Source organism: Oncorhynchus nerka, linkage group LG3 (assembly GCF_034236695.1).
Source record: "Oncorhynchus nerka isolate Pitt River linkage group LG3, Oner_Uvic_2.0, whole genome shotgun sequence".
Lineage (NCBI taxonomy): Eukaryota > Metazoa > Chordata > Actinopteri > Salmoniformes > Salmonidae > Oncorhynchus > Oncorhynchus nerka.
In genome coordinates, this window is record NC_088398.1 from 83,376,355 (window position 1) to 83,400,902 (window position 24,548).

Here is a 24,548-nt window from a genome sequence, read left to right on the forward strand (position 1 = left end):
GAGATCTATCCTGACAGCCAACTCACAGGGGGAGATCTATCCTGACAGCCAACTCACAGGGGGAGATCTATCCTGACAGCTCACAGGGGGAGATCTATCCTCACAGCCAGCTCACAGGGGGAGATCTATCCTCACAGCCAGCTCACAGGGGGAGATCTATCCTGACAACCAGCTCACAGGGGGAGATCTATCCTGACAGCTCACAGGGGGAGATCTATCCTCACAGCCAGCCAGCTCACAGGGGGAGATCTATCCTGACAGCCAGCTCACAGGGGGAGATCTATCCTGACAGCCAGCCAGCTCACAGGGGGAGATCTATCCTGACAGCCAGCTCACAGGGGGAGATCTATCCTGACAGCCAGCCAGCTCACAGGGGGAGATCTATCCTGACAGCTCACGGGGGGAGATCTATCCTGACAGCCAACTCACAGGGGGAGATCTATCCTGACAGCCAGCTCACAGGGGGAGATCTATCCTGACAGCCAGCTCACAGGGGGAGATCTATCCTGACAGCCAGCTCACAGGGGGAGATCTATCCTGACAGCCAGCTCACAGGGGGAGATCTATCCTGACAGCCAACTCACAGGGGGAGATCTATCCTCACAGCCAGCTCACAGGGGGAGATCTATCCTGACAGCCAACTCACAGGGGGAGATCTATCCTGACAGCCAACTCACAGGGGGAGATCTATCCTGACAGCCAACTCACAGGGGGAGATCTATCCTGACAGCCAACTCACAGGGGGAGATCTATCCTGACAGCCAACTCACAGGGGGAGATCTATCCTGACAGCTCACAGGGGGAGATCTATCCTGACAGCCTGATAGATTCATTTAAACCACGTGGGTTCCTTTAGATTCACATAAACCACGTGGGTTCCTTTAGATTCACATAAACCACGTGGGTTCCTTTAGATTCACATAAACCACGTGGGTTCCTTTAGATTCATTTAAACCACGTGGGTTCCTTTAGATTCACATAAACCACGTGGGTTCCTTTAGAGTCATAAAAACCACGTGGGTTCCTTTAGAGTCATAAAAACCTATATATATACCTACATATAAAATAAAGGAAGGAAGCCACTGTACCTGTATAGAACAGCTTTGTCTGCACCAAATACACCCACTATTAAGTCTGTGGTGGAGAGAGAGGGGGGAGAGGAGAGAGGAGAGAGAGACATAGGAGAGAGAGAGGAGAGAGGGGGGGGAGGAGGAGAGAGAGGAGAGGAGAGAGGGGGTGGGAAAGAGAGAGATGGGGGAGAAAAGAAAGGGAGAGAGAGAGAGAGAGAGAGAGAGAGAGAGAGAGAGAGACAGAGACAGAGAGACAGAGAGACAGAGAGAGAGAGAGAGAGAGAGAGAGGGGTGGGAAAGAGAGAGATGGGGGAGAAAAGAAAGGGGGACAGAAGGGGAGAGCGAGAGAGAGAGGGGAGAGCGAGAAGGAGGGCGAGCAAGACAGTGGAGAGAAAAAAGTCAGTATAATGCCAGCAGGCTTACTAAGCAACAAGCCCCGTAATCAAATCCTTTATGTTTTAGTTTTTTTGCCAAGTAAGAGCCAAATCTGTAAGCAGTCAGTCACCACAAACCCAGGAAAATACTAGCAGAGCTTAACTCCCTAACACCTTTCAACAACACTCATACCTCCCCTAACTACACCTGGGTATCCATTCTAGTATCAAACTACCTGGGTATCCATTCTAGTATCAAACTACCTAGGTATCTCTTCTAGTATCAAACCACCTGGGTAGCCAATCTAGTATCAAACCACCTGGGTAGCCAATCTAGTACGAAGCTACCTGGGTATCTGTCTAGTATCAAACTACCTGGGTATCTATTCTAGTATCAAACTACCTGGGTATCTATTCTAGTATCAAACCACCTGGGTAGCCAATCTAGTATCAAACCACCTGGGTAGCCAATCTAGTACGAAGCTACCTGGGTATCTGTCTAGTATCAAACTACCTGGGTATCTGTCTAGTATCAAACTACCTGGGTATCTATTCTAGTATCAAACTACCTGGGTATCCATTCTGGTATCAAACTACCTGGGTATGTATTTTGGTATGAAACTACCTGGGTATCCATTCTAGTATCAAACTACATGGGTACCCATTCTACTATCAAACTACCTGGGTATGTATTTTGGTATGAAACTACCTGGGTATCCATTCTAGTATCAAACTACCTGGGTATCCATTCTAGTATCAAACTACCTGGGTATCCATTCTAGTATCAAACTACCTGGGTATGTATTCTAGTATCAAACTACCTGGGTATGTATTCTAGTATCAAACTACCTGGGTATCCATTCTAGTATCAAACTACCTGGGTATCCATTCTAGTATCAAACTACCTGGGTATGAATTCTAGTATCAAACTACCTGGGTATGTATTCTAGTATCAAACTACCTGGGTATCCATTCTAGTATCAAACTACCTGGGTATCTATTCTAGTATCAAACTACCTGGGTATCCATTTTGGTATGAAACTACCTGGGTATCCATTCTAGTATCAAACTACCTGGGTATGTATTTTGGTATCAAACTACCTGGGTATGTATTTTGGTATGAAACTACCTGGGTATCCATTCTAGTATCAAACTACCTGGGTATCCATTCTAGTATCAAACTACCTGGGTATGTATTTTGGTATGAAACTACCTGGGTATCCATTCTAGTATCAAACTACCTGGGTATCTATTCTAGTATCAAACTACCTGGGTATCCATTCTGGTCAATATCGGTGGCTCCGTGCAGGGAGTATCCAAAGCTGGGGGGCATGTAAGAGGAGGCCCACCTCCCCACTAGCACCTGAGAAGGCACTGGGTCAGGCCCAGCAGCCCTCCCGTTGTGGATGTACACTAGGCCCCTGTGCTTCGGCCCGCCGTAGGGCGCAGCTATGGCAACGTCTGGAACAGAGAAACATCACAGGAAGTTCACTAACAACCCTTCATGGTGGTTTGGCCTTTGTCTTCAAATCAGGGAATCTCCCCGAGTTGGCCTCATACATACCGTTGAGACCTCATACATACCGTTGAGACCTCATACATACATACCGTTGAGGCCTCATACATACATACCGTTGAGACCTCATACATACATACCGTTGAGACCTCATACATACATACCGTTGAGACCTCATACATACATACCGTTGAGACCTCATACATACATACCGTTAAGACCTCATACATACCGTTGAGACCTCATACATACATACTGTTGAGGCCTCATACATACCGTTGAGACCTCATACATACCGTTGAGACCTCATACATACATACCGTTGAGGCCTCATACATATACAGCGTTGAGACCTCATACATACATACCGTTGAGACCTCATACATACATACCGTTGAGGCCTCATACATACATACCGTTGAGGCCTCATACATACATACCGTTGAGACCTCATACATACATACCGTTGAGACCTCATACATACCGTTGAGACCTCATACATACCGTTGAGGCCTCATACATACATACCGTTGAGACCTCATACATACATACCGTTGAGACCTCATACATACATACCGTTGAGACCTCATACATACATACCGTTGAGGCCTCATACATACATACCGTTGAGGCCTCATACATACATACCGTTGAGGCCTCATACATACCGTTGAGGCCTCATACATACCGTTGAGGCCTCATACATACCGTTGAGACCTCATACATACCGTTGAGACCTCATACATACCGTTGAGACCTCATACATACCGTTAAGGCCTCATACATACATACCGTTGAGACCTCATACATACATACCGTTGAGACCTCATACATACATACCGTTGAGACCTCATACATACATACCGTTGAGACCTCATACATACATACCGTTAAGGCCTCATACATACCGTTGAGACCTCATACATACCGTTGAGACCTCATACATACCGTTAAGGCCTCATACATACATACCGTTGAGACCTCATACATACCGTTGAGGCCTCATACATACATACCGTTGAGGCCTCATACATACATACCGTTGAGGCCTCATACATACATACCGTTGAGACCTCATTCATACCGGTGAGACCTCATACATACATACCGTTGAGGCCTCATACATACATACCGTTGAGGCCTCATACATACATACCGTTGAGGCCTCATACATACATACCGTTGAGGCCTCATACATACATACCGTTGAGGCCTCATACATACATACCGTTGAGGCCTCATACATACATACCGTTGAGGTCTCATACATACATACCGTTGAGGCCTCATACATACATACCGTTGAGGCCTCATACATACATACCGTTGAGACCTCATACATACATACCGTTAAAACCTCATACATACCGTTGAGGCCTCATACATACATACCGTTAAAACCTCATACATACATACCGTTGAGGCCTCATACATACATACCGTTGAGGCCTCATACATACATACCGTTGAGACCTCATACATACATACCGTTGAGACCTCATACATACATACCGTTGAGACCACATACATACATACCGTTGAGACCTCATACATACATACCGTTGAGACCTCATACATACATACCGTTGGGACCTCATACATACATACCGTTGAGACCTCATACATACATACCGTTGAGACCTCATACATACCGTTGAGACCTCATACATACCGTTGAGACCTCATACATACCGTTGAGACCTCATACATACCGTTGAGACCTCATTCATACATACCGTTGAGGCCTCATACATACATACCGTTGAGGCCTCATACATACATACCGTTGAGGCCTCATACATACATACCGTTGAGGCCTCATACATACATACCATTGAGGCCTCATACATACATACCGTTGAGGCCTCATACATACATACCGTTAAAACCTCATACATACATACCGTTGAGGCCTCATACATACATACAGTTGAGACCTCATACATACATACCGTTGAGACCTCATACATACATACCGTTGAGACCTCATACATACATACCGTTGAGAACTCATACATACATACCGTTGAGACCTCATACATACCGTTGAGACCTCATACATACCGTTGAGACCTCATACATACCGTTGAGACCTCATACATACATACCGTTGAGACCTCATACATACATACCGTTGAGACCTCATACATACATACCGTTGAGACCTCATACATACATACCGTTGAGACCTCATACATACATACCGTTAAGACCTCATACATACCGTTAAGACCTCATACATACATACCGTTGAGACCTCATACATACATACCGTTGAGGCCTCATACATACATACCGTTGAGGCCTCATACATACATACCGTTGAGGCCTCATACATACATACCGTTGAGGTCTCATACATACATACCGTTGAGGCCTCATACATACATACCGTTGAGGCCTCATACATACATACCGTTGAGACCTCATACATACATACCGTTAAAACCTCATACATACCGTTGAGGCCTCATACATACATACCGTTAAACCTCATACATACATACCGTTGAGGCCTCAGACCATCCGTTGAGGCCTCATACATACATACCGTTGAGACCTCATACATACATACCGTTGAGACCTCATACATACATACCGTTGAGACCACATACATACATACCGTTGAGACCTCATACATACATACCGTTGAGACCTCATACATACATACCGTTGAGACCTCATACATACATACCGTTGGGACCTCATACATACATACCGTTGAGGCCTCATACATACATACCGTTGAGGCCTCATACATACCGTTGAGGCCTCATACATACCGTTGAGGCCTCATACATACCGTTGAGACCTCATACATACCGTTGAGACCTCATACATACCGTTGAGACCTCATACATACCGTTAAGGCCTCATACATACATACCGTTGAGACCTCATACATACATACCGTTGAGACCTCATACATACATACCGTTGAGACCTCATACATACATACCGTTGAGACCTCATACATACATACCGTTAAGGCCTCATACATACCGTTGAGACCTCATACATACCGTTGAGACCTCATACATACCGTTAAGGCCTCATACATACATACCGTTGAGACCTCATACATACCGTTGAGGCCTCATACATACCGTTGAGGCCTCATACATACATACCGTTGAGGCCTCATACATACATACCGTTGAGACCTCATTCATACCGGTGAGACCTCATACATACATACCGTTGAGGCCTCATACATACATACCGTTGAGGCCTCATACATACATACCGTTGAGGCCTCATACATACATACCGTTGAGGCCTCATACATACATACCGTTGAGGCCTCATACATACATCCGTTGAGGCCTCATACATACATACCGTTGAGGCCTCATACATACATACCGTTGAGACCTCATACATACATACCGTTAAAACCTCATACATACCGTTGAGGCCTCATACATACATACCGTTAAAACCTCATACATACATACCGTTGAGGCCTCATACATACATACCGTTGAGGCCTCATACATACATACCGTTGAGACCTCATACATACATACCGTTGAGACCTCATACATACATACCGTTGAGACCACATACATACATACCGTTGAGACCTCATACATACATACCGTTGAGACCTCATACATACATACCGTTGAGACCTCATACATACATACCGTTGGGACCTCATACATACATACCGTTGAGACCTCATACATACATACCGTTGAGACCTCATACATACCGTTGAGACCTCATACATACCGTTGAGACCTCATACATACCGTTGAGACCTCATACATACCGTTGAGACCTCATTCATACATACCGTTGAGGCCTCATACATACATACCGTTGAGGCCTCATACATACATACCGTTGAGGCCTCATACATACATACCGTTGAGGCCTCATACATACATACCATTGAGGCCTCATACATACATACCGTTGAGGCCTCATACATACATACCGTTAAAACCTCATACATACATACCGTTGAGGCCTCATACATACATACAGTTGAGACCTCATACATACATACCGTTGAGACCTCATACATACATACCGTTGAGACCTCATACATACATACCGTTGAGACCTCATACATACCGTTGAGACCTCATACATACCGTTGAGACCTCATACATACCGTTGAGACCTCATACATACATACCGTTGAGACCTCATACATACATACCGTTGAGACCTCATACATACATACCGTTGAGACCTCATACATACATACCGTTGAGACCTCATACATACATACCGTTAAGACCTCATACATACCGTTAAGACCTCATACATACATACCGTTGAGACCTCATACATACATACCGTTGAGGCCTCATACATACATACCGTTGAGGCCTCATACATACATACCGTTGAGGCCTCATACATACATACCGTTGAGGTCTCATACATACATACCGTTGAGGCCTCATACATACATACCGTTGAGGCCTCATACATACATACCGTTGAGACCTCATACATACATACCGTTAAAACCTCATACATACCGTTGAGGCCTCATACATACATACCGTTAAAACCTCATACATACATACCGTTGAGGCCTCATACATACATACCGTTGAGGCCTCATACATACATACCGTTGAGACCTCATACATACATACCGTTGAGACCTCATACATACATACCGTTGAGACCACATACATACATACCGTTGAGACCTCATACATACATACCGTTGAGACCTCATACATACATACCGTTGAGACCTCATACATACATACCGTTGGGACCTCATACATACATACCGTTGAGACCTCATACATACCGTTGAGACCTCATACATACCGTTGAGACCTCATACATACCGTTGAGACCTCATACATACCGTTGAGACCTCATTCATACATACCGTTGAGGCCTCATACATACATACCGTTGAGGCCTCATACATACATACCGTTGAGGCCTCATACATACATACCGTTGAGGCCTCATACATACATACCGTTGAGGCCTCATACATACATACCGTTGAGGCCTCATACATACATACCGTTGAGGCCTCATACATACATACCGTTGAGGCCTCATTCATACATACCGTTGAGGCCTCATACATACATACCGTTGAGGCCTCATACATACATACCGTTGAGGCCTCATACATACATACAGTTGAGACCTCATACATACATACCGTTGAGACCTCATACATACATACCGTTGAGACCTCATACATACATACCGTTGAGACCTCATACATACATACCGTTGAGACCTCATACATACCGTTGAGACCTCATACATACATACCGTTGAGACCTCATACATACATACCGTTGAGACCTCATACATACATACCGTTAAGACCTCATACATACCGTTAAGACCTCATACATACATACCGTTGAGACCTCATACATACCGTTGAGACCTCATACATACCGTTGAGACCTCATACATACCGTTGAGACCTCATACATACATACCGTTGAGGCCTCATACATACATACCGTTGAGACCTCATACATACATACCGTTGAGACCTCATACATACATACCGTTGAGACCTCATACATACATACCGTTGAGACCTCATACATACATACCGTTAAGACCTCATGCATACATACTCCCTCACGACGCCAGGACAGCGGAGTCAATCACCACCTTCCGGAGACACCTGAAACCCCACCTCTTTAAGGAATACCTAGGATAGGATAAAGTAATCCTTCTCACCCCCCTTAAAAGATTTAGATGCACTATTGTAAAGTGGCTGCTCCACTGGATGTCTTAAGGTGAATGCACCAATTTGTAAGTCGCTCTGGATAAGAGCGTCTGCTAAATGACTTAAATGTAAATGTAAATACATATATACCGTTGAGACCTCATACATACATACCGTTGAGACCTCATACATACATACCGTTGAGACCTCATACATACCGTTGAGACCTCATACATACATACCGTTGAGACCTCATACATACATACCGTTGAGACCTCATACATACATACCGTTGAGGCCTCATACATACCGTTGAGACCTCATACATACATACCGTTGAGACCTCATACATACATACCGTTGAGACCTCATACATACATACCGTTGAGACCTCATACATACCGTTGAGACCTCATACATACATACCGTTGAGACCTCATACATACATACCGTTGAGACCTCATGCATACCGTTGAGACCTCATACATACCGTTGAGGCCTCATGCATACATACCGTTGAGACCTCATGCATACCGTTGAGGCCTCATGCATACCGTTGAGGCCTCATGCATACCGTTGAGGCCTCATGCATACCGTTGAGGCCTCATGCATACCGTTGAGGCCTCATGCATACCGTTGAGGCCTCATGCATACCGTTGAGACCTCATGCATACCGTTGAGACCTCATGCATACCGTTGAGACCTCATGCATACCGTTGAGACCTCATACATATATACCGTTGAGACCTCATACATACATAACGTTGAGACCTCATACATACATACCGTTGAGACCTCATACATACCGTTGAGACCTCATGCATACATACCGTTGAGACCTCATGCATACCGTTGAGACCTCATGCATACATACCGTTGAGACCTCATACATACATACCGTTGAGACCTCATACATACATACCGTTGAGACCTCATACATACATACCGTTGAGGCCTCATACATACATACCGTTGAGACCTCATGCATACCGTTGAGACCTCATGCATACCGTTGAAGCCTCATACATACCGTTGAAGCCTCATACATACCGTTGAAGCCTCATACATACCGTTGAAGCCTCAAAGCCTCATACATACCGTTGAAGCCTCATACATACCGTTGAAGCCTCATACATACCGTTGAAGCCTCATGCATACCGTTGAAGCCTCATACATACCGTTGAAGCCTCATACATACCGTTGAAGCCATCCATATCCAGGTCCCCCAGTGTGGCGATAGAACTGCCGAAGCGTGAGTAGATCTCTGTCCCACTCAGTGTGATGGATGTGTGGAAGGAGAAGCCTCCTTTCCCCAGGAACACAGACACCTGGCCCACCTCCCTCAGCTTCCCATCACTACCACGGTCCATGAACAGAGGGGCCCCTACAAACAGATCCACCAGCCTGAGGAGAGACAGAGACATGATTAGGGTTTAAACTAACAGAAGACAAACTTCCAATAGTGGACCACTAATTCATGGTAAAAAGGCACTGCATCTCAGTGCTTGAGGCGTCACTAAAGACACCCTAAAGACACACCCTAAAGACACACCCTAAAGACACCCTGGTTCGATTCCAGGCTGTATCACATCCGGACGTGATTGGGAGTCCCATAGGGCTGGCGCACACTTGTCCCAGCATCGTCCTGGGTTTTGTTCCGGGGGGGGGGTAAGCCGTCATTGTAAATAAGAATTTGTTGAGTTTAAATAAAAGGTTACTAATTCATGGTATTTTGCAGCACTAAAAATAGCACAGCGATATGTACTTTAACTAAATGCTCAGGCTCAGACAGAGACGGATATAAAGTACCCCCTCTTTTTAATAACATTTTGGGCTGGTTTCCCGAACATAGACTAAGCCTAGCACTGTCCTACGAAACATGTTCAATATGGACTCTCCGTTTAAAGTGTTTATTTAGTCCAGTAATAGTAATTCATTTGTTTTATGAAACCAACTCTTCTTCTTTTGTTTTTTTGTCTTACATTTGACCATGTACAATATTTGGGCGTTTATGGACTTGATCTCCACAACATATTCAAAAATGTCCCCTAAGTGATATTGGCACTGCAACTGAAGCATGAATGGTATGACATAACCTACTTTTAAAATCAGCCCAGAAATTACAGCTGCAACTGTGTTCATTTATCTAGAGTGAGTAAATATGTATTCATCATATTTAAAACGTATGGATGGTAAAACAGTAACTAATTCAACCAACATGTTTCAGCTGCATCTGAAAGCAGCCCGGACTCAGGAGAGGACGTGAAGTCATGACGGCTGGATAATTAACCGGCCCGTCATCTTCTGGAGATAAATTAACCCTGCAACAGGACATGAAAGTCTAAATGCCTTGAGCGGATCCCAACCCTTCTAAAAGCTCTACCATTAATAAATATCTAGAGTCTAAATGCCTTGAGTGGATCCCAACCCTTCTAAAAGCTCTACCATTAATAAATATCTAGAGTCTAAATGCCTTGAGCGGATCCCAACCCTTCTAAAAGCTTTACCATTAATACATATCTAGAGTCTAAATGCCTTGAGCGGATCCCAACCCTTCTAAAAGCTTTACCATTAATAAATATCTAGAGTCTAAATGCCTTGAGCGGATCCCAACCCTTCTAAAAGCTCTACCATTAATAAATATCCTGAAGAAGGGTTATGTTCATTAGGAAATAAAGAGGGGGGAAAGACAAACAAGGAGGGAATACCTCATGTACCAAACTAAATGCCTGACTCATATTAACCCCCGCTGTTCCCGAACTAAATGCTCATATTGCTGTACCAAACTAAATCCTCATATTAACCCCCGCTGTACCAAACTAAATGCCTGACTCATATTAACCCCCGCTGTACCAAACTAAATGCTTATATTAACCCCCGCTGTACCAAACTAAATGCCTGACTCATATTAACCCCCGCTGTACCGAACTAAATGCCTGACTCATATTAACCCCCGCTGTACCAAACTAAATGCTTATATTAACCCCCGCTGTACCGAACTAAATGCCTGACTCATATTAACCCCCGCTGTACCAAACTAAATGCTTATATTAACCCCCGCTGTACCGAACTAAATGCCTGACTCATATTAACCCCCGCTGTACCAAACTAAATGCCTGACTCATATTAACCCCCGCTGTACCAAACTAAATGCTCATATTGCTGTACCAAACTAAATCCTCATATTAACCCACGCTGTACCAAACTAAATGCTTATATTAACCCCCACTGTACCAAACTAAATGGTTATATTAACCCTCGCTGTACCAAACTAAATGCTTATATTAACCCTCGCTGTACCAAACTAAATGCTAGGTTTATATTAACCCCCGCTGTACCAAACTAAATGCTAGGTTTATATTAACCCCCGCTGTACCGAACTAAATGTTTATATTAACCCCCGCTGTACCAAACTAAATGCTTATATTAACCCCCGCTGTACCGAACTAAATGCTCATATTGCTGTACCAAACTAAATCCTCATATTAACCCCCGCTGTACCAAACTAAATGCCTGACTCATATTAACCCCCGCTGTACCGAACTAAATGCCTGACTCATATTAACCCCCGCTGTACCAAACTAAATGCTTATATTAACCCCCGCTGTACCAAACTAAATGCTTATATTAACCCCTGCTGTAACAAACTAAATGCTTATATTAACCCCCACTGTACCAAACTAAATACTAGACTCATATTAACCCCCGCTGTACCAAACTAAATGCTTATATTAACCCCCGCTGTACCGAACTAAATTCCTGACTCATATTAACCCCCACTGTACCAAACTAAATGCTTATATTAACCCCCGCTGTACCGAACTAAATGCCTGACTCATATTAACCCCCGCTGTACCAAACTAAATGCTTATATTAACCCCCGCTGTACCAAACTAAATGCTCATATTAACCCCCACTGTACCAAACTAAATGCTTATATTAACCCCCGCTGTACCAAACTAAATGCTTATATTAACCCCCACTGTATCAAACTAAATGCTTATATTAACCCCCGCTGTACCAAACTAAATGCTAGGTTTATATTAACCCCCGCTGTACCAAACTAAATGCTTATATTAACCCCCGCTGTACCAAACTAAATGCTTATATTAACCCCCGCTGTACCAAACTAAATGCTTATATTAACCCCCGCTGTACCAAACTAAATGTTTATATTAACCCCCGCTGTACCAAACTAAAGGCTTATATTAACCCCCACTGTACCAAACTAAATGCTTATATTAACCCCCGCTGTACCAAACTAAATGCTTATATTAACCCCCGCTGTACCAAACTAAATGCTAGGTTTATATTAAGCCCCGCTGTACCAAACTAAATGTTTATATTAACCCCCGCTGTACCAAACTAAATGTTTATATTAACCCCCACTGTACCAAACTAAATGCTAGGTTTATATTAACCCCCGCTGTACCAAACTAAATGTTTATATTAACCCCCGCTGTACCAAACTAAATGCTTATATTAACCCCCACTGTACCAAACTAAATGCTTATATTAACCCCCGCTGTACCAAACTAAATGTTTATATTAACCCCCGCTGTACCAAACTAAATGCTTATATTAACCCCCGCTGTACCAAACTAAATGCTTATATTAACCCCCGCTGTACCAAACTAAATGCTTATATTAACCCCCACTGTACCAAACTAAATGATAGGTTTATATTAACCCCCACTGTACCAAACTAAATGCTAGGCTTATATTAACCCCCGCTGTACAGCCATATAGGTGTGTCTGTGACGGCAAATACAGCCCGGCTTGGATTGCTGCTCGTCCAATCAGCATCCAAACAACCAGTTTTTCATAAACATCATTGCTTACCCATCATTATTGAGGTCGGTTGCTGCCACTGAATGGCCAAAGTAGGCAGCCATCTGAGGAAACAGAGAAATACAATGAGATCTTCCAGAGATCGTGTAGCCTACTCACTATTTCTCCATAGAGTCCACCGTCAGGATCGAAACATGGATTACCACAGTTCCATATATAACAGTTTAGCATCCGTCTCATCTCCTCGCCCCTACCCGGGCTCGAACCAGGGACCCTCTTGCCGCGGCCCTTGCAGAGCAAAGGGGAACAACTACTTCCAAGGTCCTCGGAGCGAGTGACGTCACCGATTGAAACGCTATTAGTGCCGCCCCCGCCCGCTACGCTAGCTAGCCGTTTCACATCGGTTACAGGGACAGATTCCTTCGAGCTCACATCATGTATACAGAACAGTGAGTCTACAAATGATGAGTGCATCCAAAGCAGAACTAGCTACAAAGCAACACAAAGAGAGTAGGTGGTATATCAGAGTTCTTCTCCGTATGTCTCTGTGTAGGTGGGTGGATTCCAGGAGGAACGCTCAAAAACGAAAAGCATATCAATTGTTTCAGCATTTCTACCGTCCTGTTGGCTCGGAGTCGGCACACACACACGTTAACAGCCTATACATCTCCAGACTCTTCTTCTCTGTTCTCCACGTAAACCATGAAACTGTGAGTGAGAGAGCGAGAGAGAGACAGAGACAGAGACAGAGAGGTCGTATTCCTGAAAAGACTCAACACTGTGACTTACAGGTCTTCTTGGATCAACCTGTACCAGAATACCCGAGAGTGTCCGAGTCATCAAAGCGGTAATAGACTACAGTCATAGAGCCTCAGCATCGCGTGTAGCAAAAGATAGGAGATATCTCAAATCAATGGAAGATGGAATTAAAAGGACAGAATTAAAAAGGAGAAGGAACAGGCCACAATAACCAAGAGCCAACAGGTAGGCTGGTACTAAATTGTCTGAATGGAGATATTGTTCTTTGTAACGGTTCCTAGGCCGTCATTGAAAATAAGAATTTATTCTTAACTGACTTGCCTAGTTAAATAAAAGGTAAAACATTTTATTTATTTTTTAAAAGGTAAAACATTTTATTTATTTTTTTAAATGTAGGAGAAAGCACATACAGCTTCAATTAGCCTAGCCTGCTAACGTTAGCTAGCGTAACTAGCTGGTAGCCAGTCAGAGAGCTCAGTGGCGTTGATCTCCACATCTCGAGGTTAGCCTAGCCTGCTAGCGTAACTAGCTGGTAGCCAGTGAGAGAGCTCAGCGGTGTGATCTCCACATCTCGAGGTTAACCAGCTGTAGCCAGTCAGAGAGCTCAGTGGCGTTGATCTCCACATCTCGAGGTTAACCAGCTGTAGCCAGTCAGAGAGCTCAGTGGCGGTGATCTCCACATCTCGAGGTTAGCCTAGCCTGCTAACGTTAGCTAGTGTAACTAGCTGGTAGCCAGTCAGAGAGCTCAGTGGCGTTGATCTCCACATCTCGAGGTTAACCAGCTGTAGCCAGTCAGAGAGCTCAGCGGTGTGATCTCCACATCTCGAGGTTAACCAGCTGTAGCCAGTCAGAGAGCTCAGTGGCGTTGATCTCCACATCTCGAGGTTAGCCTAGCCTGCTAGCGTAACTAGCTGGTAGCCAGTCAGAGAGCTCAGTGGCGTTGATCTCCACATCTCGAGGTTAACCGGCTGTAGCCAGTCAGAGAGCTCAGTGGCGTTGATCTCCACATCTCGAGGTTAACCAGCTGTAGCCAGAGTTCTTCTCTGCTCTCTCATCCTTTCTTTCTCCTCTCCACTCCTCAGCTTTGACATCTTTCTTCTTCTTCCAGTGCTGTGAATAGCTTCCAGATGTGAACTCGGGGCTCAATAACAAATAACAGGATGACGTTGGTGTCCGCAGAGGGACAGGAAGCAGTGCTATGGTCCTACGTAATCATTTTGGATGATGAATAACTATAGCGATATGGCAGCTATTAAGTCTATTCTAGCGCGGAGTCGGGCTCGGTTGGTTGTCGTCTCTCACTCCTCCCTGCGACATTCGCTCACAGTACAGTCCCCTCGCTAGAGCGGCACCCTCTCTTCCTTCCTCTCGCGCTTTATCAGCTCTGATTACTAAATTAGTGTGACTTTTTTGCTGTTTAAAAAAAGGACAAGCTGCAGGGCAGTAACTTGACAGCGGCCCACTGTGGACGCGATACGACCAGGCATCTCTTTGGTCTCGCTCACCTTCCACAGCGGTCCACTGTGGACGCGATACGACCAGGCATCTCTTTGGTCTCGCTCACCTTCCACAGCGGTCCACTGTGGACGCGATACGACCAGGCATCTCTTTGGTCTCGCTCACCTTCCGCAGCCTCATACAGCGGTCCACTGTGGACGCGATACGACCAGGCATCTCTTTGGTCTCGCTCACCTTCCGCAGCCTCATACAGCGGTCCACTGTGGACGCGATACGACCAGGCATCTCTTTGGTCTCGCTCACCTTCCGCAGCCTCTTTGGTCTCGCTCACCTTCCACAGCGGCCCACTGTGGACGCGATACGACCAGGCATCTCTTTGGTCTCGCTCACCTTCCGCAGCCTCATACAGCGGTCCACTGTGGACGCGATACGACCAGGCATCTCTTTGGTCTCGCTCACCTTCCGCAGCCTCATACAGCGGTCCACTGTGGACGCGATACGACCAGGCATCTCTTTGGTCTCGCTCACCTTCCACAGCGGCCCACTGTGGACGCGATACGACCAGGCATCTCTTTGGTCTCGCTCACCTTCCGCAGCCTCATACAGCGGTCCACTGTGGACGCGATACGACCAGGCATCTCTTTGGTCTCGCTCACCTTCCGCAGCCTCATACAGCGGTCCACTGTGGACGCGATACGACCAGGCATCTCTTTGGTCTCGCTCACCTTCCGCAGCCTCATACAGCGGTCCACTGTGGACGCGATACGACCAGGCATCTCTTTGGTCTCGCTCACCTTCCACAGCCTCATACAGCGGTCCACTGTGGACGCGATACGACCAGGCATCTCTTTGGTCTCGCTCACCTTCCGCAGCCTCATACAGCGGTCCACTGTGGACGCGATACGACCAGGCATCTCTTTGGTCTCGCTCACCTTCCGCAGCCTCATACAGCGGTCCACTGTGGACGCGATACGACCAGGCATCTCTTTGGTCTCGCTCACCTTCCGCAGCCTCATACAGCGGTCCACTGTGGACGCGATACGACCAGGCATCTCTTTGGTCTCGCTCACCTTCCGCAGCCTCATACAGCGGTCCACTGTGGACGCGATACGACCAGGCATCTCTTTGGTCTCGCTCACCTTCCACAGCGGCCCACTGTGGACGCGATACGACCAGGCATCTCTTTGGTCTCGCTCACCTTCCACAGCGGTCCACTGTGGACGCGATACGACCAGGCATCTCTTTGGTCTCGCTCACCTTCCGCAGCCTCATACAGCGGTCCACTGTGGACGCGATACGACCAGGCATCTCTTTGGTCTCGCTCACCTTCCGCAGCCTCATACAGCGGTCCACTGTGGACGCGATACGACCAGGCATCTCTTTGGTCTCGCTCACCTTCCACAGCCTCATACAGCGGTCCACTGTGGACGAGATACGACCAGGCATCTCTTTGGTCTCGCTCACCTTCCACAGCGGTCCACTGTGGACGCGATACGACCAGGCATCTCTTTGGTCTCGCTCACCTTCCGCAGCCTCATACAGCGGTCCACTGTGGACGCGATACGACCAGGCATCTCTTTGGTCTCGCTCACCTTCCGCAGCCTCATACAGCGGTCCACTGTGGACGCGATACGACCAGGCATCTCTTTGGTCTCGCTCATCTTCCGCAGCCTCATACAGCGGTCCACTGTGGACGAGATACGACCAGGCATCTCTTTGGTCTCGCTCATCTTCCGCAGCCTCATACAGCGGTCCACTGTGGACGCGATACGACCAGGCATCTCTTTGGTCTCGCTCACCTTCCACAGCGGTCCACTGTGGACGCGATACGACCAGGCATCTCTTTGGTCTCGCTCATCTTCCGCAGCCTCATACAGCGGTCCACTGTGGACGAGATACGACCAGGCATCTCTTTGGTCTCGCTCATCTTCCGCAGCCTCATACAGCGGTCCACTGTGGACGCGATACGACCAGGCATCTCTTTGGTCTCGCTCACCTTCCACAGCGGCCCACTGTGGACGCGATACGACCAGGCATCTCTTTGGTCTCGCTCATCTTCCGCAGCCTCATACAGCGGCCCACTGTGGACGCGATACGACCAGGCATCTCTTTGGTCTCGCTCACCTTCCGCAGCCTCATACAGCGGTCCACTGTGGACGCGATACGACCAGGCATCTCTTTGGTCTCGCTCACCTTCCGCAGCCTCATACAGCGGTCCACTGTGGACGCGATACGACCAGGCATCTCTTTGGTCTCGCTCACCTTCCACAGCCTCATACAGCGGTCCACTGTGGACGAGATACGACCAGGCATCTCTTTGGTCTCGCTCACCTTCCACAGCGGTCCACTGTGGACGCGATACGACCAGGCATCTCTTTGGTCTCGCTCATCTTCCGCAGCCTCATACAGCGGTCCACTGTGGACGCGATACGACCAGGCATCTCTTTGGTCTCGCTCATCTTCCGCAGCCTCATACAGCGGTCCACTGTGGACGCGATACGACCAGGCATCTCTTTGGTCTCGCTCACCTTCCACAGCCTCATATAGCGGTCCACTGTGGACGCGATACGACCAGGCATCTCTTTGGTCTCGCTCACCTTCCACAGCCTCATACAGGGTCCACTGTGGACGAGATACGACCAGGCATCTCTTTGGTCTCGCTCATCTTCCGCAGCCTCATACAGCGGTCCACTGTGGACGAGATACGACCAGGCATCTCTTTGGTCTCGCTCATCTTCCACAGCCTCATACAGCGGTCCACTGTGGACGCGATACGACCAGGCATCTCTTTGGTCTCGCTCACCTTCCACAGCCTCATATAGCGGTCCACTGTGGACGCGATACGACCAGGCATCTCTTTGGTCTCGCTCACCTTCCACAGCCTCATACAGCGGTCCACTGTGGACGAGATACGACCAGGCATCTCTTTGGTCTCGCTCACCTTCCGCAGCCTCATACAGCGGTCCACTGTGGACGAGATACGACCAGGCATCTCTTTGGTGTCGCTCATCTTCCACAGCCTCATACAGCGGTCCACTGTGGACGAGATACGACCAGGCATCTCTTTGGTCTCGCTCACCTTCCGCAGCCTCATACAGCGGTCCACTGTGGACGAGATACGACCAGGCATCTCTTTGGTGTCGCTCACCTTCCACAGCCTCATATAGCGGTCCACTGTGGACGCGAGTTTGATTTTCGACCAGGCATCTCTTTGGTCTTAGCCTGCTCACCTTCCACAGCCTCATGCTGCAGCGGTCCACTGTGGTTTGTTAGATGGACTTCCAGGCATCTCTTTGGTCTCGCTCACCTTCCACAGCGGCCCACTGTGGACGAGATACGACCAGGCATCTCTTTGGTCTCGCTCACCTTCCACAGCCTCGTACAGCGGCTGTGAGAGGAGACTAGCATCCCCTTATGACGGGATTGGCTAACATTGTGGAAACATTGTGCCCTGGAGGGGAATATAGATACCGTGTTTGACCACTTTGACACAGTAAGACCACTGCCATAACTTACCTGCGTTCCTGTGAAATTCAGCATTGACTCCATGTTCCTCCCATTGAAGATGTTCACCTACATGGCGACAACAAAAAATAACAGACTCCATTTAACTGACTGAGTTTGATTTTCTACCCAGATGTACGCTCTACATAATAATAATAGTAGTTAGCCTGGTCATCCAGTCTGTGTGTGCTGACAGCTGACGACAGCACACATCCTAGGACAGGATGAATGAAGGTTAAATGAAGGCTAGTTCTATAGGGCTTGTATCTATAAGCTCATAATACTTACGTAGCCCAGAGCTTTGTCTCCCCTGGGTACCCCAGTAACATAGTCTGTACAACAGAACAGGAAAAACAGAAATCACCTTCAGTGTTAGAATGAGATCACCATGGAGATGTTCTATATAGACCATAAGGGATAGGACCATAAGGCATGGGCCATAGTGATAGGATAATAAGGGAGGGGACCATAGTGATAGGATAATAAGGCATGGGGCCATAGTGATAGGACCATAGTGATAGGATAATAAGGCATGGGGCCATAGTGATAGGCCAAGAAGGGAGGGGACCATAGTGATAGGCCAATAAGGCATGGGGCCATAGTGATAGGCCAAGAAGGGAGGGGACCATAGTGATAGGCCAATAAGGCATGGGCCATTGTGATAGGCCAATAGGGGAGGGGGCCATAGTGATTGGCCAATAAGGGAGGGGACCATAGTGATAGGACAATAGGGGAGGGGACCATAGTGATAGGACCATAGTGATATGACAATAAGTAATTGGACCATAGTGATAGGATAATAAGTGATAGGACCATAGTGATAGGACCACGGTGATAGGACCATGGTGATAGGACAGTATAGGACCATAGATAGGACCATAGTGATAGGACCATAGTGATAGGACCATAGTGATAGGACAATAAGGGATGGGACCATAGCGATAGGATAATAAGGGATAGGACCATAGTGATAGGATAATAAGGGATAGGACCACAGTGATATGATAATAAGCGATAGGACCACAGTGATAGGACCATAGATAAAGGACCATAGTGATAGGACCATAGTGATAGGACCATAGTGATAGGATAATAAGGGATAGGACCATAGTGATAGGATAATAAGGGATAGGACCATAGCGATAGGATAATAAGGGATAGGACCATAGTGATAGGATAATAAGGGATAGGACCATAGTGATAGGACCATAGTGATAGGACCACAGTGATAGGATAATAAGGGATAGGACCATAGCGATAGGATAATAAGGGATAGGACCATAGTGATAGGACCACAGTGATAGGACCACAGCGATAGGACCATAGTGATAGGACCATAGTGATAGGACCATAGTGATAGGATAATAAGGGATAGGACCATAGCGATAGGATAATAAGGGATAGGACCATAGTGATAGGACCACAGTGATAGGACCACAGCGATAGGACCATAGTGATAGGAACATAGTGATAGGACCATAGTGATAGGACCATAGTGATAGGATAATAAGGGATAGGACCATAGTGATAGGACCATAGTGATAGGACCACAGTGATAGGACCACAGCGATAGGATAATAAGTGATAGGGCCATAGTGATAGGACCACAGCGATAGGACCATAGTGATAGGACCATAGTGATAGGACCATAGATATAGGACCATAGTGATAGGACCATAGTGATAGGACCATAGTGATAGGACCATAGTGATAGGATAATAAGGGATAGGACCATAGCGATAGGATAATAAGGGATAGGACCATAGTGATAGGACCACAGTGATAGGACCACAGCGATAGGATAATAAGGGATAGGACCATAGTGATAGGACCATAGATATAGGACCATAGTGATAGGACCATAGTGATAGGACCATAGTGATAGGACCATAGTGATAGGATAATAAGGGATAGGACCATAGCGATAGGATAATAAGGGATAGGACCATAGTGATAGGACCATAGTGATAGGACCATAGTGATAGGACCACAGTGATAGGACCACAGCGATAGGATAATAAGGGATAGGACCATAGTGATAGGACCATAGTGATAGGACCATAGTGATAGGACCATAGTGATAGGACCACAGCGATAGGACCATAGTGATAGGACCATAGTGATAGGACCATAGTGATAGGACCATAGTGATAGGATAATAAGGGATAGGACCATAGCGATAGGATAATAAGGGATAGGACCATAGTGATAGGACCATAGTGATAGGACCACAGTGATAGGGCCATAGTGATAGGACCACAGCGATAGGACCATAGCGATATGATAATAAGTGATAGGACCATAGTGATAGGACCATAGTGACAGGACAATAAGGGATAGGACCACAGTGATAGGACAATAGGGGAGGGGACCATAGTGATAGGACAATAAGGGATAGGACCACAGTGATGGGACCATAGTGATAGGACCACAGTGATAGGACCATAGCGATAGGATAATAAGTGATAGGACCATAGTGATAGGACCATAGCGATAGGACCATAGCGATAGGATAATAAGGGCAAGTCATACCATCTTCTCCATCCTCATTGAAGTCTCCGACGGTCACAGAGTAACCTGAAAGTAAAAAAACATTTGAATGAGTTTAAAAACTAAAAGAAATGATGCCAGCAGAGTTCAGGACCTTTAAATGATGCCAGTAGAGTTCAGGACCTTTAAATGATGCCAGTAGAGTTCAGGACCTTTAAATGATGCCAGCAGAGTTCAGGACCTTTAAATGATGCCAGCAGAGTTCAGGACCTTTAAATGATGCCAGCAGAGTGCAGGACCTTTAAATGATGCCAGCAGAGTTCAGGACCTTTAAATGATGCCAGCAGAGTTCAGGACCTTTAAATGATGCCAGCAGAGTTCAGGACCTTTAAATGATGCCAGCAGAGTTCAGGACCTTTAAATGATGCCAGCAGAGTTCAGGGCCTTTAAATGATGCCAGTAGAGTTCAGGGCCTTTAGTTGACAGTGGTTTTAGCGGAGCCACATTGAACACTCTGCTCCTTTTTGGTGCCAATTTATTGATAACGACCTATAGCGTGTAAACATGTTTCAAACTGTAACGTTGAGATCATGGATGGTCCGTCCAGGCATCTGTAACAGTATAGCTTCCGTCCCTCTCCTCGTCCCTACCTGGGCTCGAACCAGGGACCCCCTGCGCCCATACCTGGGCTCGAACCAGGGACCCCCTGCACACATCAACAACAGTCACCCCTCGAAGCATCGTTACCCATCGCTCCACAAAAAGCCGCGGCCCTTTGCAGAGCAAAGGGGGAACCACTACTTCCAAGGTCTCAGAGCGAGTGACGTCACCGACTGAAACGCTATTTAGCGCTGCACCACCGCTAACTGAGCTAGCCGTTTCACATCCGTTACACCTGCACCACCGCTAACTGAGCTAGCCGTTTCACATCCGTTACACCTGCACCACCGCTAACTGAGCTAGCCATTTCACATCCGTTACACCTGCACCACCGCTAACTGAGCTAGCCGTTTCACATCCGTTACATCAGCACCACCGCTAACTAGCTAGCCGTTTCACATCCGTTACACCTGCACCACCGCTAACTGAGCTAGCCATTTCACATCCGTTACACCAGCACCACCGCTAACTGAGCTAGCCATTTCACATCCGTTACACCTGCACCACCGCTAACTAGCTAGCCATTTCACATCCGTTACACCTGCACCACCGCTAACTAGCTAGCCATTTCACATCGGCAACACATCCATAGATCTGTCTAGTAACCACATTGAGAGTGGTTTCTTTCCCATCCATCAGCTTTTTATCTAAAAAGTGGCAGGGAGCACACGTTGTTTCAACTTCAGATTGCCCCTTTAAAAACACCACTTCAGAACAAAGTGAACAAAACAGATTTTACCAGACAATGCATCCCAAATGGCACCCTATTCCCTATATAGTGCACTACTATAGACCAGAGCCCTATTCCCTATATAGTGCACTACTATAGACCAGAGCCCTATTCCGTATATAGTGCACTACTATAGACCAGAACCCTATTCCGTATATAGTGCACTACTATAGAACAGAGCCCTATTCCCTATATAGTGCACTACTATTGACCAGAGCCCTATGGCACCATATTCCCTATATAGTGCACTACTATAGACCAGAGCCCTATTCCCTATAGAGTGCACTACTATAGAACAGAGCCCTATTCCCTATATAGTGCACTACTTCAGACCAGAGCCCTATTCCCTATATAGTGCACTACTTCAGACCAGAGCCCTATTCCCTATATAGTGCACTACTATAGACCAGAGCCCTATTCCCTATATAGTGCACTACTTTAGACCAGAGCCCTATTCCCTATATTGTGTACTACTTTAGACCAGACCCCTATTCCCTATATAGTGCACTACTATAGACCAGAGCCCTATTCCCTATATAGTGCACTACTTTAGACCAGAGCACTATATAGTGCACTACTTTAGACCAGAGCCCTATTCCCTATATAGTGCACTACTATAGACCAGAGCCCTATTCCGTATATAGTGCACTACTATAGACCAGAACCCTATTTAGACCAGAGCCCATAGGGCACCCTATACCCTATATAGTGCCCTACATATTAGATCAGGTGCCATTTGGGACTCAGCCAAAAATAGGATTTACCTAAATAACTGTCATCATACTGAGCGCTGGCAGACTTGGTGGTCAGCTGGTTACTGTAAGGAGTGTAGTAGTTGTTGTTGAACCGGGCGATGATCTCAGAGATGTCGTCGCTGATCAGCTGACCTGTGGAAATGAACATACAGCAGAACATTGTTGACATCGACTGCCTCGTTTCTAATAAAAACCAAGAGGCAGTGACAGAAATGGTTCGTAGGGATCAGCTGACTAGGGAGGGGTGAGAGGTTGAATAGATGTCCCAGAATGGTAGGGATCAGTTGACTAGGGAGGGGTGAGAGGTTGAATAGATGTCCCAGAATGGTAGGGATCAGTTGACTAGGGAGGGGTGAGAGGTTGAATAGATGTCCCAGAATGGTAGGGATCAGTTGACTAGGGAGGGGCGAGAGGTTGAATAGATGTCCCAGAATGGTAGGGATCAGTTGACTAGGGAGGGGTGAGAGGTTGAATAGATGTCCCAGAATGGTAGGGATCAGTTGACTAGGGAGGGGTGAGAGGTTGAATAGATGTTCCAGAATGGTAGGGATCAGCTGACTAGGGAGGGGTGAGAGGTTGAATAGATGTCCCAGAATGGTAGGGATCAGCTGACTAGGGAGGGGTGAGAGGTTGAATAGATGTCCCAGAATGGTAGGGATCAGCTGACTAGGGAGGGGTGAGAGGTTGAATAGATGTTCCAGAATGGTAGGGATCAGCTGACTAGGGAGGGGTGAGAGGTTGAATAGATGTTC

The 24,548-nt window shown here is 46.6% G+C and overlaps 1 protein-coding gene across 3 annotated transcripts in view; it reads right to left on the reverse strand.

Moving 5' to 3' along the window:
* The window catches only part of LOC115124221 (integrin alpha-V-like), a 101,464-nt gene that overhangs the window by 63,773 nt on the left and 13,143 nt on the right, over positions 1-24,548 (reverse strand). For all 3 annotated transcript variants that reach the window (XM_065016180.1, XM_065016174.1, XM_065016187.1), the window contains exons 7-14: positions 23,806-23,928; positions 21,694-21,738; positions 19,450-19,493; positions 19,174-19,230; positions 13,492-13,544; positions 9,848-10,053; positions 2,714-2,905; positions 1,089-1,134 (exon numbers count right to left, since the gene is read on the reverse strand). In XM_065016180.1, coding sequence (XP_064872252.1) covers positions 1,089-1,134; positions 2,714-2,905; positions 9,848-10,053; positions 13,492-13,544; positions 19,174-19,230; positions 19,450-19,493; positions 21,694-21,738; positions 23,806-23,928 — 766 coding nt within the window. The remainder of the gene's footprint in view (positions 1-1,088; positions 1,135-2,713; positions 2,906-9,847; positions 10,054-13,491; positions 13,545-19,173; positions 19,231-19,449; positions 19,494-21,693; positions 21,739-23,805; positions 23,929-24,548) is intronic.